We start from the raw sequence: 15,985 nt of genomic DNA, 5'->3' as shown, positions 1-15,985 counted from the left end.
TGCGGTCAGCGTTCACTCTGAATTCAGCTAAGGTTACCGACACACAGCACTGCACAACACGAACCCCGAGCCTGCCTGCCCTAAAGTGCCACCCCCGGCTGGGACCCCATCTCTCACCTACTCCTTCCACCAGCAGCTCCAGCCAGGATGGTGTTCACTTGCTTTTGGTTCCTGCCTGGCCGTGGGGCCTTTGCCCTTGCTCTGGACTTGGGATGGAACCCAGTGACCTCGTTTTGCCCAGGCCGCTCCTTCTCTCCCGTCAAACCTCAGGTCAGATGTCGCCATGTTAGGTTAGATGATCACAAATGTAGGAACTAAAAACAGGCTCCATTTCTCAGCCCTGTGGGTCCCAAGTCCCGCAGGCTCGGCTGAGTAGGCTCTTTAGCCTGGGCTCGTATCTGAAGTACACATGCAGGCTCACTCTGGTTATCAGCAGAATTCAGCTGGGTTTGGCCAGAGCGGCCGGGGTCTCTCTCTCTCTCTCTCTCTCTCTCTCTCTCTCTCTTTCTCTCTCTCTCTCTCTTTCTCTCTCTCTCTCTTTCTCTCTCTTTCTCTTTCCTTCCTTCTTCAATTTATTTATTTGTTTGAAAGACGGTTACAGAAAAGCAGAGGCAGAGAGAGAGAGAAGCTTCCATCCATTGATTCACTCCCCAAATGGCCGCAATGGCCAGAGCTGCGCCAATCTGAAGCCAGGAGCCAGGAGCTTCTTCCAGGTCTCCCACATGAGTGCAGGGGCCCAAGGACTTGGGCCATCTTCCACTGCTTTCCCAGGCCACAGCAGAGAGCTGGATCAGAAGTGGAGCAGCCGGGACTTGAACCGGTGCCCATACGGGATGCCGCCACTGCAGGCGGCTTTACCTGCTACGCCATAGCGCCAGCCCCAAGGTCCCTGTTTCTTTGCTTGCCATGAGCCACCTCCACTCCTTCGCTGGGGTTCCTCTGTCGTCACAGCCAGCAGCCGCCCATCAAGCCCTTGTCCTGCTCCACTTTTCTCTGCCTTCTCATTCTGCCTGTGTTGCCTATTGCTGGCTGGAGAAACCTCCAGTTTTGTTTTGCTTTTGAAAGGTTATTTATTTGTTTATTTGAAAGGAAGAGTGACGGGGCCGGCGCTGTGGTGTAGTAGGCTAGGCCTCTGCCTGTGGTGCCAGCATTCCATATGGGTGCCAGTTCATGTCCCCGCAGCTGCTCCTCTTCCAATCCAGCTCTCTGCTTATGGCCTCGGAGGGCAGTGGAAGATGGATCAAATGCTTGGGGCCCTGCACCCATGTAGGAGACCTGGAAGAAGCTCCTGGCTCCTGACTTTGGATCAGCCCAGCTCCAGTAGTTGCGGCCATTTGGGGAGTGAACCAGTGGATGGAAGACCTTTCTCTCTCTCTCCCTCTCTTTCTGTAACTCTACTTCTCAAATAAATAAAATCTTACAAGAGAGGAAGGGAGGGAGGGAGAGAGAGAAAATATCTTCCAAATGTCCACAATAGCTGGGGTTGCACCAGACCGAAGCCAGGAGCCTGGAACTCCATCCAGGTCTCCCATATGGGTGCAGTGGACCAAAGTCTTAGGCCATCCTCCACTGCTCTCCCAGGCACATTAGCAGGGAGCTGGGTAGGAAGTGGAGCAGCCGGCACTCGAACCGGTGTCCATATGGGATGCTGATGTCAGTGTTGCAGATGGTGGCTTAACTAGCTGTGCCATAATGCTGGCCCCAAATATGCATCTTTTTGTTGGTTTTGGCAGGGAGAGAGACAGAGAGAGAGAGAGAGAGACAGACAGACCTCCAGCCAGTCTACTTGTTCACTCCCCACATGCCTGAAATGTCTGGGACTGGGCTGGGCAGGGCAGAAGCTGGGAGTCTAGAACTCCATCCAGGTCTCCCATGTGGGTGGCAGAGAGCCATCATCACAGCTTCCCAGGATTCAGGAGCCAGAGCTGGGCACTGAACAACCTAGGCACTCCAATACGGGATGTGGGTATCTTAAATGCTAGGCTCGTGTTGGCTTTCAATTCCATTTTCCACAAACTTTGTGAAGTCTCTTGTATGATGGCAAAAGGGACTTTGAGAATGTGATTACGGTAAGGAGCTCGAGATGGGGAAGAAGATCCCTGCCTTATCCAGATTGGCCCAGTGTGATCATAGGAGTCCTTGGAAGAGAGAGACTGGAGAAATAAGAATCAGAGAGGGTTGGGGCCAGCACTGTGGCGTAGCAGGTAAAGCCACCACCTGCAGTGCCGGCATCCCATAACAGCGCCAGTTTGAGACCCCGCTGCTCCACTTCCAATCCAGTCTTCCGCTATGGCCTGGGAAAGCAGTAGAAGATGGCTCAAGTCCTTGGGCCCCTGCATCCGCATGGGAGACCCGGAAGAAGCTCCTGGCTCCTGGCTTCGTATTGGTGCAGCTCCAGCCGTTGTAGCCAATTGGGGAGTGAACCGGCGGATGTAAGAGCCCTCTCCCCCCCCCCCCCCCCGCCTCTCCTTCTCTCTGTGCAACTCTGACTTTCAATAAAATAAATATTTAAAAAAAGAAAAAAAAGAATCAGAGAGGGCAGCTGACGATGGCCACGGAGACTGGATGGATGCGGTTTCCAGTGGAGGATGGGGCCAGCAGCCAAGCAACACAGGCAGCCACCAGGTGCTGGAAAAAGCAAGGAGGCAGATTCTCCATCAGAGCCCCCAGTAGGGACCAGCCTGCCAACACTCTTAGCTTCGGCTCCATGAAACTGATTTTGGACTTCTGGCCTCTAAGACTATAAGAGAACAAATGTGTGTTGTTTTAAGCCACTAGATATGTGATCATTGTCACATCATCTAGGGAACTAATATAGCTGGGATGAATTCACACCCAGTGGTATTTGTTCTCTCCTCTTCCAGAGCAGAACTTTTCTTTTAAAGATTTTTATTTTTTGGCCGGCACCGTGGTTCAACAGGCTAATCCTCTGCCTAGCGGCGCCGGCACACCAGGTTCTACTCCCGGTCAGGGTGCTGGATTCTGTCCCGGTTGCCCCTCTTCCAGGCCAGATCTCTGCTATGGCCCGGGAGTGCAGTGGAGGATGGCCCAAGTGCTTGGGCCCTGCACCCCATGGGAGACCAGGAGAAGCACCTGAATCCTGCCTTTGGATCAGTGCAGTGCGCCGGCCGCAGGGGCCATGGAGGGGTCAACCAATGGAAAAAAGGAAGACCTTTCTCTCTCTCTCTCTCTCACTGTCCACTCTGCCTGTCAAAAAAAAAAAAAAGTTTATTCATTTTTATTTATTTGGAAGGCACAGAAACAGTGAGGGAGATAGATAGATATATAGATAGATAGATAAATAGATAGATAGATAAATCTTCCATCCACTGGTTCACTCCCCAAATCCCAGCAATAGTCAAGGCTGGGCCAGGCTGAAGGCAGGAGCCAGGAACTCCATCCGGGTCTCCCACATGGGTGGCTTGGACTCAATACCTGTGCCATCATTGTGCTGCCCGTTAGGCACATGAGCAGGAAGCTGGACTGGAAGCAGGAACAGAGGCTCCTGCTTTCAATTTATTTGAAAGGCAGAATTACAGAAAGAAAGAGACAGAGATCTTCCACCCACTGGTTCACTCCCCAAATGGCCACAATAGCTGGAGCTGGGCCCATCCGAAGCCAGGAGCCAGGAGCTTCTTCAGGGTCTCCCACAGGGAGACATGCACTTGGCCATGTTTGGCTTTTCCAAGGCCATTAGTAGGGAACTGGACTGGAAGTGGAGCAGCCAGGACTCGAACCGGCATTCATATGGGATGCTGGTGTTGCAGGTGGTGGCTTAACCCACTACACCACAGTGCTGCCCCCCGCCACAAGTTTTTAAGCAGAAATGGAAGAGACTATAGAAACTCCAGGCAAACGAGCCATATTTTTTCACCAGTAAAAAAATCCTACTGAGAAGGCCCCTGAGCAACAAAGTTAAATTAAAACTCATCCTGTGGCAAGGGCCTTATTAAGTGTGTGGCTGTTATGCGTTTTGTAAAAACCTCGCAACCGATCACCGGAGTTCCCAGTACTTTTCTTTCCATTAGTCAAGGTGATTCAGAGGGAGGACACTAGGAGTGGGGCTCTCCCGAGAGAGGTCTGCCGTGAAGTCTGAAGACAGGCATGAGAGGCAGGACTGGAAAGAACTGGGGCGGGGGGGGGGGGGGTCGCTGTGGCACAACAGGGTAAAGCTACAGCCTGCGGCGCCAGCATCCCATATGGGCGCCAGTTCAAGTCCCGGCTGCTCCACTTCCAATCCAGCTCTCAGCTATGGCCTGGGAAAGCACTGGAAGATGTTTCAAGTGCTTGGGCCCCTGCACCCATGTGGGAGACCTGGAAGAAGCTCCTGGCTCCTGGCTTCAGATTGGCTCAGCTCCAGCCATTGCGACCATTTGGGGAGTGAACCGGCAGATGGAAGACCTCTCTCTCCTTCACTCTGCTTCTCCTTCTCTCTGTGTGTAACTCTGACTTATAACATATATATGTGTGTGTTATATACATATACATATACATACACACACACACACACACACATATATATATATATGGATGCAGCTGTCGGCCCTTGGAACTGAGTGCAAATAGATAAACCAAGTATCAAAGAAATCGTACTGCTCTTTTTTTTTTTTTTTTTTCCTGACAGGCAGAGTGGACAGTGAGAGAGAGACAGACAGACAGAAAGGTCTTCCTTTTGCCGTTGGTTCACCCTCCAACGGCCACCGCGGCCGGTGCACTGCGGCCGGCGCACTACGCTGATCCGAAGGCAGGAGCCAGGTGCTTCTCCTGGTCTCCCATGGGGTGCAGGGCCCAAGCACTTGGGCCATCCTCCACTGCACTCCCAGGCCATAGCAGAGAGCTGGCCTGGAAGAGGGGCAACTGGGACAGAATCCGGTGCCCCGACCGGGACTAGAACCCAGTGTGCCGGCGCCGCAAGGCAGAGGATTAGCCTGTTGAGCCACAGTGCCGGCATCGTACTGCTCTTAACTCACATCCCCCCCACACCCAGCCAAAGCCACCAGCTCTTGAGTGTTCAAACCTTGGGTCCTCAAATGGCTATAGGCATGAAGGAGACAGAGAAAGCGACTCCACCTCACAAAGTCATAGCCTCCAATGGGCCCTCAAATGTGGCCAAGAAGACCAAATGGAAAAGGATGGTCCAGTCTCAGGGCAGGGCAAGGCCACGGGGACAAATGAACCAGGGGATTCTTCCCGGGGGTGGATCCATTCTCAGGGAGTGCTGGGGGTCCTGCCCAGCATCTTCCCGGCTGGATGTCTCAGGTACTGGGGACCAGGGTCAGATGTTACGGTGCTTGAGGTGCCAACAGCCCATGTCGGAGTGCTGGCATCAAGTTCTACCTCTACTTCCAATCCAGCTTCCAGTTCTGTGCACCCCAGGAGGCAGCAGACGATGGCCCAAGTTTTTGAGTTCCCACCCCCCCACCCCCCGGGCTCCTGGCCTTGGTCTGGCCCAGCCCATGCTGTTGTAGGCATTTGGGGAATAAGCCAAATACATGGAAGGGATTCTCTCTCTCTCTCTCTCACTCCCTCCCTCCCTCCCTCCCCCTCCCTCCCTTTCACATAAAATGAAGATAAGTTTTTGGGTTTTTTTTGACAGGCAGAGTGGACAGTGAGAGAGAGAGACAGAGAGAAAGGTCTTCCCTTTTTTTGCCGTTGGTTCAGCCTCCAATGGCCGCCGCGGCCGGCACGCTGCGACTGGCGCACCGCGCTGATCCGAAGGCGGGAGCCAGGTGCTTATCCTGGTCTCCCATGGGGTGCAGGGCCCAAGCACTTGGGCCATCCTCCACTGCACTCCGGGGCCATAGCAGAGAGCTGGCCTGGAAGAGGGGCAACCGGGACAGAATCCGGTGTCCAGACCGGGACTAAAACCTGGTGTGCCGGCGCCGCTAGGTGGAGGATTAGCCTAGTGAGCTGTGGCGCCGGCCTTGAAGATAAGTTTAAAAAATTTTTTTTAGGGCCAGCGCCGTGGCTCAACGGGCTAATCCTCCGCCTTGCGGCGCCGGCACACCGGGTTCTAGTCCCGGTCAGGGCACCGATCCTGTCCCGGTTGCCCCTCTTCCAGGCCAGCTCTCTGCTGTGGCCAGGGAGTGCAGTGGAGGATGGCCCAAGTGTTTGGGCTCTGCACCCCATGGGAGACCAGGAGAAGCACCTGGCTCCTGCCATCGGAACAGCGTGGTGCGCCGGCCGCAGCGTGCTACCGCGGCGGCCATTGGAGGGTGAACCAACGGCAAAAGGAAGACCTTTCTCTCTGTCTCTCTCTCACTGTCCACCCTGCCTGTCAAAAAAAAAATTTTAATATTTAATTTATTCATTTGAGAAGCAGAGCTACCGAGAGAGAATGAGGGAGACACAGAGAGAAAGGCCTTCTGTCTTCTGGTTCACTCCCTGAGTAGCCACAATGGCTGCAGCTGGGCCAATCTGAAGCCAGGAGCCAGGTGCTTCCTCCAGGTCTCCCACGTGGGTGCAGGGGCCCAAGGACTTGGGCCATCCTCCACTGCCTTCCTGGGCCACAGCAGAGAGCTGGATTAGAAGAGGAGCAAGGGCTGACGCTTTTGGTGCAGCAGGTTAAAGCCCCAGCCTACAGTGCCAGCATCCCATATGGGCCCTGGTTCAAGTCCCAGCTGCTCCACTTCTGATTCAGCTCTCTGCTATGGCCCGGGAAAGAAGTAGAAGATGGCAAGTTCTTGGCCCCTGCACCCATGCAGGAGACCTGCAAGAAGTTCCTGGTTCCTGGTTTCGGATCAGCTATGCTCTGGCATTGTTGCCATTTGGATAGTGAACCAGCAATGGAAGACCTCTCTTTTTCTCATAGGAACTTGTCAACGTACCCAACAGCAGTGAAAGAAAGCTAGTGATATTCTCTTTCCTAAATTATTTGCCAAAAGTCCCCACGCCCATGATTGCTCATTATTTTCATAGCTGTTTCTGGCTACGGTTTAACCACTCCACAGTGAGTCACCATCTTTCCAACTCCAGGGAGAGCCTTCTGACCAGCTCAAGGCCATCGCCGCGCAGTGCAGGCTTTCCTTTTTCCTTTTATTTTTTTTTTAAAGATTTATTTATTTAGCCGGCACTGTGGCTCAACAGGCTAATCCTCCGCCTAGCGGCGCCGGCACACCAGGTTCTAGTCCCGGTCGGGGCACCAGATTCTGTCCCGGTTGCCCCTCTTCCAGGCCAGCTCTCTGCTGTGGCCTGGGAGTGCAGTGGAGGATGGCCCAAGTGCTTGGGCCCTGCACCCCATGGGAGACCAGGAGAAGCACCTGGCTCCTGGCTTCGGATCAGCGCGGTGCGCTGGCCGCAGCACACCAGCCGCGGCGGCCATTGGAGGGTGAGCCAACGGCAAAAGGAAGACCTTTCTGTCTGTCTCTCTATCTCTCACTGTCCACTCTGCCTGTCAAAAATTAAAAAAAAAAAAAAAGATTTATTTTACTTGAAAATCAGAGTTACACAGAGAGAGGAGAGGCAGAGAGAGAGAGAGAGAGAGAGAGAGAGAGGTCTTCCATCTGCTGGTTCACTCCCCAGTTGGCCACAACAGCCAGAACTGCACCAGTCCGAAGCCAGGAGTCAGGAGATTCTTCCGGGTCTCCCTCGTGGGTGCAGGGGCCCAGGGACTTGGGCCATCTTCTACTGCTTTCCCAGGCCATAGCAGAGAGCTGGATAGGAAGAGGAGCAGCTGGGACTCGAACCAGCAACCATATGAGATGCAGGCACTGCAGGCGGCAGCTTTACCTGCTATGCCACAGCACCGCTGCCGCCCCCCACCCCCACCCTTTTAAGTTGTAGCAGCCCTCTACATCTGGGCACTAATTCTGCAGCAGTTTGCTAAAACTAATTACAACTGTAACAGCCTCCACGTATCAGTGAGTCAGGACATGCCACGGCCCTGCCCAGGTGGGCTGCAACCCAGCTTCCTGCCGTTTTTCCTCCCAGGTTCCAGGCTGAGAGAGAAGCTGAGATCTGGAAATTGCCAGGAGGAGGCTCACGACACAGGGATAGGGGGAGGGAAGCTGCCAGACCTCTGCGTGGGGGTGCGAGCTTCCGTTTGGAAGTGAGAACTTTGCTCGGCTCCCCACATTCCATCGGCCAAAGCCAAGTCCAACAGCCAAGCTTCCTGCACGCTCCGGGCGTGAAGTGGAAGTGTAATCCTCCCGTTTGCGGGGGTGGGGGACGGGTAAGAGGACAGGAAGTATCCGGAACCATCCTAGCATCACCACAGGGCGTAGCAGAGCTGTCAACCACACAGCTCTTCTCCTTCGCCCTGTGCACACCCCCTTTGCCTCACCGTTCTGTCCCTTGTCTGCCCACACACATCTCAGCCAAAGTCTGAGACAAAAAGGGCACCCAATTCATTCCTAAGCAGGACACTGTAGCCTGAGCTGGCAAGTAGACTAGACTGATTCCTTTGCTGGGGAATCGGAGTCATGAAATACTGACAGCTGGAGGGTGTGGTGCAAGGTGGACTTGGAAAAGTCCCATCTAACCCAGCCTATTCCTTGAGTTAGGCTGTGGGCCGCCAGCCCAGCCACGATTCAGTGCTCAGCCTGCCCTCAGCCCTTTTCCCTGAGGTCAGTGTCCCACGGGAAGGGGTGGCGGCCACAGGGGAGCCTCTGAAATCTCCCGTGTGCATTCCGCTTGTCAACCTGCCTGCCACTTCTGTCCCAAACTTGTGACTCCCCTGTTCAGAACCCTCCGCCGGGTCCCCAGAGCGCACAGTGAAAGTTCAAACTACTGAGCACCTGGCCTTGCGGCCACCTTCATCCAGGAAGTTCTGGGTGACTTCCCGCTGCGACTGGTGACCTGGGAGGTGGCGCTGTCCAGCACGGTCAGGAAGGCACAGGTAGCACAGGGACACTCGGCTGCCACGCACGTGGTGTAGTGGCTGTCCAAGCTTTCTATGGGATCCCAGCAGGTGCCGCGCGTCTCGCGGTTTTACTTTGGAGGCAGAGAGCTGAGAGGGTGGACAGAAGCGGACCACAGGACAGGATCCCGCTGCAGACGCATCCGCAGGACAATCAGGGAAGCCCAGAGGCCCCGGGTCCCAAGCAGCATCGGCCGAGCCCCGCAGCTTCTCCATCGGTGGACGTCTAGACTGTGTTCGCACGCTTTCTGTAAGGTCCCCAACTCACCAGCCCTGCCAGTCTCTATACTGGCTTTCTCGGAGCTGGCGGCTTTTAGATGCGGCTGCGGACTCCCCAGGCCCCGCCCACACCACCTCCCAGGCTTTCAGCGCGTTTAACTCCGCTCCTCCAAGACATTCAAGCCCGCCGACCAATTACATTCCAGCTCCAACCAAGCCCCGCCTCAGCCACGCCCCGCTCACCGCCGGCGGAGCCGCCCCAATCTTGGGTCTGAGGCCAGCGCCGTGCACCGCCACACCCGGCCGCCGGGGGGCGCTGCGGGCGGCATCCCAATCGCAGACCCGAGGCGGAGCAGGCAGGGCTCTGCCAGTCCCGGGCCGCCCATGGGTGGATCTCGCCCCTCCCTAGCCCAGGTCCTGGGCGGTCCAGGGGTGCACAGAGGACACCACCGGCCCTGCCGCCAGGTGGAAGAAGCAGCAGGGGACAAACAATGTGGTGAAAGGAAAGGGCCTGGGTGGCTCCACTGCAGCCAGACAGGGGGCCAGGAGTGGGCTTAGCCCTGAAACCAGGTGGAGCCAATCCCACCCAGAAATTAGGACTAGGAACCCTTGGAAACTCAGCCTTAAAGAGACAGGCGCTCGGGGCCAGCGCTGTGGCATAGCGGGTTAAAGCCCCTGTTTGCAGTGCCGGCATCCCATATGGGTACTGGTTCGAGACCCGGCTGCTCCACTTCTGACCCAGCTCTCTGCTATGGCCTGGGAAAGCAAAAAAAGATGGCCCAAGACCTTGGGCCCCTACACCCGCATGGGAGACCCGGAAGAAGCTCCTGGTTCCTGGCTTTGGATCTGCGCAGCTCTGGCCATTGCAGCCAATTAGAGAGTGAACCAGCGGATGAAAACTTTCTCTGCCTCTCCTCTCTCTGTGTAACTCTGCCTTTCAAATAAATAAATAAATCTTTTAAAAAATAAATAAATAAAAGGAAACCAGGGCTCAGGTGCCTCTGCCTCTACCTGCCGCCTCCAGGTCCGCTGATCCGGGCGCACTGGCTCTGTTAGCTGAACTCTTCCATAAAAACAGTGATTTCTTCCGAGCACAAGGCCTGGGGCTGGGGCCTCTGCCTGCCAGCCCCTCCCTTGCTTCTTGAAATACCCGGCTCCTCCTCATGGCTTCAGGGCTAGGTGCTCAGCGGTTCTTCCCCAGGGAAAAAGCAGGGAGTACCTCGCTGTGGGCGAGAGAAGGGCCCAGGCAGCCGGCTGTGGTCACAGCACCTAGGGCAGCCTGACCTGAGCCTGTCTGGGCCTGGCCTGGCCCCAGGGTTGGCCAGCAGGTGGGGAGAGGCTGGGCCAGCTCGCCAGGAACAAGGGTCTCCAATCCAAGCTCGCTCACTCTTTTTTTTTCTTTAATTTTTTACAAAACCATGTGTCCCGGCCAAACAGGACAATGCAGACCCTCCCTCGCCCAGGCACTGCAGCTTGAAGGGGAGGGGGGCCCCCATGGACGACCAGCTGCTGACCCAAGAAGAACCGTCTGCCACCTCTGTACAGGGGCCTGAGGGCGCAGGGTGGGGTGGGGGTCCTCACTGGGGGCTCTGTGCTGCAGGGAGACAAGGCCACGACCTGGGTCCCTGGAGCTTCCGGTGCCTGCAAGGGAAGGAGGGGGAGGAGGGTCTGAGGGGAGGAGGGAAGGCTGGGGAGGGGGCGGGGCAGGGGCGGGGCCAGGCGGTCTCACCGAAAATATACAACTCTAGCCCACTGCTATGGTCACGCCGATGATGACGGCCAGGATGAGGACCGTGACGGACACACAGATGGCAATGAGGACTTTCTTCTGTGGGAGACAAGGGCAACAGGGACAACCGTGTGGGGCGCCTGCGCCCGGGGCCGGGTCGAGGCACGCGGGGCGGGGTGGGGGGCTCACCTTCCTCGCCTTCTTCTGGTTCTCCAGGGCGATCTTGACGTGCTCCTGCCCGCGTTCCACGTAGTCTGCGGAGCTCAGGATGTTCTTCTCGATCCGGTTGATCATCTCCCCCTGCTCGCGGGACGAGGTGGCTCAGAGAGGGAGCGATGCCTGGGCACGGCGGGGCTGGGGACCGGGAGGCCGGCTGTGCCTTTGCCCACGCCACCCGGCAGTGACTGACGGATCTCCCTGGCCCACGGAAACAAAACAAGAACTGCCCCCAACAGAGGCAGTTCCAGAAGCGACCCAGGCTCAGAATCTTGGGGTGTTTCCGGGGCCCCTTCTATCACGTGGTCCTATCTCCCCGCTTCCCTTGCCCCCATAAGGTGACATCCGAACGCCTGCAGAAGGCAAATTGTTTGTTTTGGGGGATCTAGTGCTATGGCGCAGCGGATTAACGCCCTGGCCTGAAGCTCTGGCATCCCATATGGGCACCGGTTCCAAGTCCCGGCTGCTCCACTTCCGATCCAGCTCTCTGCTGTGGCCTGGGATAGCAGAAGAGGCTCAAGTGCTTGGGCCTCTGCACCCATGTGGGAGACCTGGAAGAAGCTCCTGGCTCCGGATCAGCTCAGCTCCAGCCACTGCGGCCAACTGGGGAGTGAACCAGCATATGGAAGACCTCTCTGTCCCTCTCTCTGTCTTTGCCTTGCAAATAAATAAATAAATCTCTTTTTTTTTTTTTTAAGAAAATAAGAGTTTATTTTGGTGCCCCAAATTTGAAATCCAAGCACAGATTTCTCCTAACATGCATTGTCCAGTCACTTTTTGAAGATCCCTCCTATACATGATTTCAAGGTGGTTTTTTTTTGCACCCCGGAGAAACTTTCTCTCTCAATTCCATTTTCCATGCCTTCTTTCAAGCACCGCCTGTATGTGCAGGGGCGGCTGTGGCCGTGTGCTCCGCCGGCTCATACCTTTTTCTTCAGATGGTGAACTCTGGCCCCTGAATCCAGCCATTCTTCCAGGCCTGTCTCCTGGCTGCTGGCAGCCGCCCCTCCCCCGGCCTCCTCCTGGCACTGCCAGCCTGCAGGTCCTGCTGCTCCTGAATGAGATGCCCTCCCTTGCCTCCCAGCGGCAAAAGCGGCACTGGCCACAGCACCACAGATGCTAGCTCCCCTAGGAGCTGCAGCAGCATAGCAAAGCCAGGGCTGGGCACAAAGCCTTGGGGACAGCAGCTGAGAGGCGGAGGGGGGCTGGCGGTCACGGCCAGGACTTCCGCCTGAGCAGCACCTCCCATCTCGGGGAAGCTGTGTGGAGCTCACCTGCATTTCGACCTCTGTAGCCAGGAAAGTGAAGATTTCGTGGAGCTCACGGATGCTACGTTCAAGCTGCTGGATCTCACTGTGCCGGGCTGAGATCTCATTGAGGGCCTGCCGGGTCACCTGGGTGTCCTTTAGGATCTGAGGGTGGGTGGGCGTGAGGGAACAGTCACGGCGCGAGGGAACAGTCACGGTGGCGCGGGGGGGGGAGGGGAGACACCAGCGGCAGACCAGAGGGGGTTTCTCTGGGGCAGCCCCTTATTCAGGGACGAGGGCGATGGCCACTCACATTGGACACAAACACTTCGCTCTGCCCGCTGTCCAGCATCTGCTCCAGTTCCTCGTCGGACACTGCCCCAGCATTGGCTGTGAAGGGAGAGGCCAGGCTCAGAGCTGGGGCAGGGGGTGACCTGACCCTGTGGACTGAGTGTCTGCGACTCACTGATTTTGAGTTGCCTCCGAATCCGCTCCACATTCTTCTCCCGGTATTCGGACTGCATCGAGTTGCACTTGTTGATGAGTTCCACGAACTGCTGCGACAGCACCCCATGCTGAGGGTAGAGAGAGCACAGGCTGGGCACCCCTGGGAAGGACCCACGCCCCGTTTGGGTCTGGGCATCCCAGTGGGCAAACGGCAGGAGTTTCTCCAAGCTGCCTGCAGCATCGGCCACCTTGGGATGACCTTGAAGGCGTCCCCATTTCTGTCCGAGGAAAAGGCAACACCACTACCAGAGCCCAGGTGGCCTTAGGTGATCTGTCCCTGTCCCTGTCCCCTTTCGAACTTCCCCCTCTTCTGCTGAGGCCTCCCTCCTGTATAACACTCACCGCTCCCATCTTTAAGGTGCTACCTTGCCTCCCTCAACCCTCTCCATCCCTCTTTTCTCCTTTCTCCGTTCTCACGTCCTTTGCTTGTTTCCCAGCTTCACTGCTGTACCTGAGCAGCTCAGGGCTGGCGTAGTCATCACTGAAGGCAGACCTGCCGAACACCAGCCAGGGCGGCTGCGTCGACGGCAAGGGTGCTGTGTACGCATGTGCAGACGTCACCAGGCAGCCCACGTGTGACAGGTCTGTCTGGGCCCTCGGCCTCTCACACCCATGGCCACCACAGGCAACCCCTTCAATGCCCCATCTGGAGCCTCTGCCCCACCTTATTCCTCCTCCTGAGGGCTCCACTTTGCTCATTCCTCCGAGATCCTCCCTGAGAGACACACCTGCTCTCCTGGCCAACAGCTGCCCCCTGACCATCTCCATGTTCCATCTGGGGTCTTGTTGAGCTCTGGGCCCACCTACAACAACCCTGACCTCTGAGAACCCCCAAACCACTCCTCACTGGGCGCCAGGGATGGCAGTCAGATGACCTGAAAACTCCTTACTAAGATGTCCCCCCCAGGGAACTTCCTATTCCTGACTTCTCCAATTCTGCCTGCAGGCCGAGGATGGCCTGGTCACACAGGCAGGAAGCTGACCAGGCACTTATGACTTCTCCCACTCCTTCCCTGAAGAGCCATTAGCCACCGACGCCTGCGTGAGTCATGTCTTTTGTCCCCTACTCAACTCAAGCTCCCATCTTGGTTCCCGGGGAAACAGCCAAGGCTGGGTCACACCCTGGGGGACAGCAGCTCCTCACAGAGTGGAGAAGAAAGCAGAGATGCAAGGGACTGGGCATCAGGACACCTGCGTTCTTGACCTTGAGTGAGGATCTTCTTCCACGCCTGTTTGCCCCTTTGGAGAATCATCAGGTTGGGGCCTGTGGTCTCTAAGGGCCTTGCCCTCAACAGAGATCTGTCGTCTCGCGATTGATGAAACACTTATGAAAAGGCCCTGGTTCTAGGAGAAGCAAACCCACCTGCGTCTTCCTCATCCTTGTGTTGACCGAGTTATAATTCTCATCAGCCTCTTCCTTCTGGGGCTCAATGGCTGTGGGACGACACAAGGCAGGAAGGGAGGAGGTAGGGGCGTGTTGACCGGGGGCCAAGGCACAAGAACAGGGTCCCTCCCCCAGCCACACAATGAGGAGGGACCTGTCTCCACGCCAGTTGTAAGGGAAACACAGTTTCATTATAAAATGATCCATGCTAAGCCTCTGACAGGAGAAAGTTTATTTCTCTTTGAATTCTATCAGTGAGCTCCCACAGGTACGCAGAACCCCATCTGCCTTTGCAAAGAACGCACGCTGGACAGGCACCAAGAACTACAGGACTCAACGGTTTCATCGTAAATAAAGGCACGGTCTGTGGAACACGGCGTGGAAGCCAACAGACAGATATGTATTTTTTTAAACACAGGCCTGCTGTGTGACCTACATATATCACTTGCCTCTCTGGGCCACACACTCTCCACTTATCCCAGGATCAGATCAGTAGGATCAGAGGAAGAATCTGCCCGCCTTCCTAGGAGCTCACCCTTGAGCTGCGTGCGGATCTCCCTTCCCAGCTGTTTGATCTCGTCGCGCAGGTTCTGCAGGTCCTGTTTCATGCCTGAACAAGAAAAGACCACAACTTCCTGGGGGAGCCCCTGCCTCAGCAAACCACCCCGGGGCCACCACCTGCGTGGAACTACAACCCCCACAATCCCTCGGGCAGCGCATGCGTCCTGCGCCCCGGGGTTTCACTCACTCTCCTCGGGAAGGGGCGTGGCCAGGATGGTGACCTGCTGCTTCTCCAACTCCCGGACTTTATTCTCCAGCTTGACGATAGTCTGCCGAATTGTCCGGACCTGGGGAGGGCGACCGAGAGGGGCTGAGAGATTTGGGGCACTCCAGCCCGCGCTGGCCCTCAGTCCGCCCGCCCCCTCGCACGTCCAGGCTGCAGACCCCAGACCCCTTACCTTCTGGAAGAACTCATCGTCCGGGCTCCCCAGCCGGGCCGTGCCCGGGTGCACCACCAGCGCGACCCGCTCCTTGTCCTCCTCGTCCGAGCTGTCATCCCCCTGCCAGGGCCACAGTCACTGGCACCACTTCCTCGCGGCGGCTCTCGTTCCCGAACGATCCACAGGCTTCCGGGACTTTCCTTCCTGGCCCCCAACCACCCCTCCCTACCCTGGGAGTCCTGCATTCCAGCCCGCCAGGCCATCCCCGACCCTGCTGCCCCGGCATCTCACCTGCCTCAGCTCGTGGGTCCTGTCTCGCATGGCGGCCCGAGCTCCCTCCTCCCGGCGCCGGAGCCCCGAGGGCCTCAAGGTTCTAAGTTTGGAATTCCCGTACCCCACTTACACTGCGACACTCCCCTGCCTCGCCCCGCGGGCCCCAACGCCCCCACGAGCCGCCGGAGGCTCAGCCCCATGCACAAGCCACAGTCAGGGGCAAGCAGCCGACCTCCGGGACCCCCAAAGTTCCACAGGTTGGAATTCCCTTCTCTTGCCCCCCTCCTGCTCCCTGAGCCTCAGCCCCGCCCCTCTGAGACGATTCCGGGCATGCGCACGAGGTGGCGTCTCTTCCTCGCCCGAGGGAAAGGTGGGGCTCGGAAGCAGCTCTGCCCCGAACGGAAGCGAAAGTGCCTGGACGTGAGAACCCGCCCCCTAATCCGGAACCGTCGCCTCTTTGAACGGAAATCTGGCAGCCAAAAGCGGGTGGCAATGCGTCATGAGCACGTAATCGCAGAGACCCGCATCTCACATCACCCCATGAGTTCCCCCCGCCCCGCGCCGCGTCACGTGACCTGCCCGGCCGCGGAGACCGCAGAACGGGATGCTTTG

The 15,985-nt window shown here is 57.0% G+C and overlaps 1 protein-coding gene across 1 annotated transcript; it reads right to left on the bottom strand.

Annotated features, from left to right (window-relative positions):
* Nucleotides 1-10,461: 10,461 nt before the first annotated feature.
* Nucleotides 10,462-15,694, bottom strand: STX4 (syntaxin 4). Its single transcript, XM_062180402.1, has 11 exons — nt 15,392-15,694; nt 15,119-15,220; nt 14,908-15,007; nt 14,695-14,769; nt 14,139-14,209; nt 12,735-12,843; nt 12,582-12,658; nt 12,296-12,433; nt 10,995-11,105; nt 10,806-10,904; nt 10,462-10,717 (listed from the first exon to the last, which is right to left on the bottom strand). The coding sequence occupies exons 1-10, from the start codon at nt 15,419-15,421 to the stop codon at nt 10,821-10,823; spliced, it is 897 nt and encodes a 298-aa protein (XP_062036386.1). The 5' UTR covers nt 15,422-15,694; the 3' UTR covers nt 10,462-10,717; nt 10,806-10,820.
* Between the last annotated feature and the right edge of the window lie 291 nt (nt 15,695-15,985).

This window comes from Lepus europaeus, chromosome 21 (assembly GCF_033115175.1).
Source record: "Lepus europaeus isolate LE1 chromosome 21, mLepTim1.pri, whole genome shotgun sequence".
Lineage (NCBI taxonomy): Eukaryota > Metazoa > Chordata > Mammalia > Lagomorpha > Leporidae > Lepus > Lepus europaeus.
The sequence above is the reverse complement of the archived record's forward strand: the minus strand, read 5'-3'. Positions and strand labels throughout refer to the sequence as shown.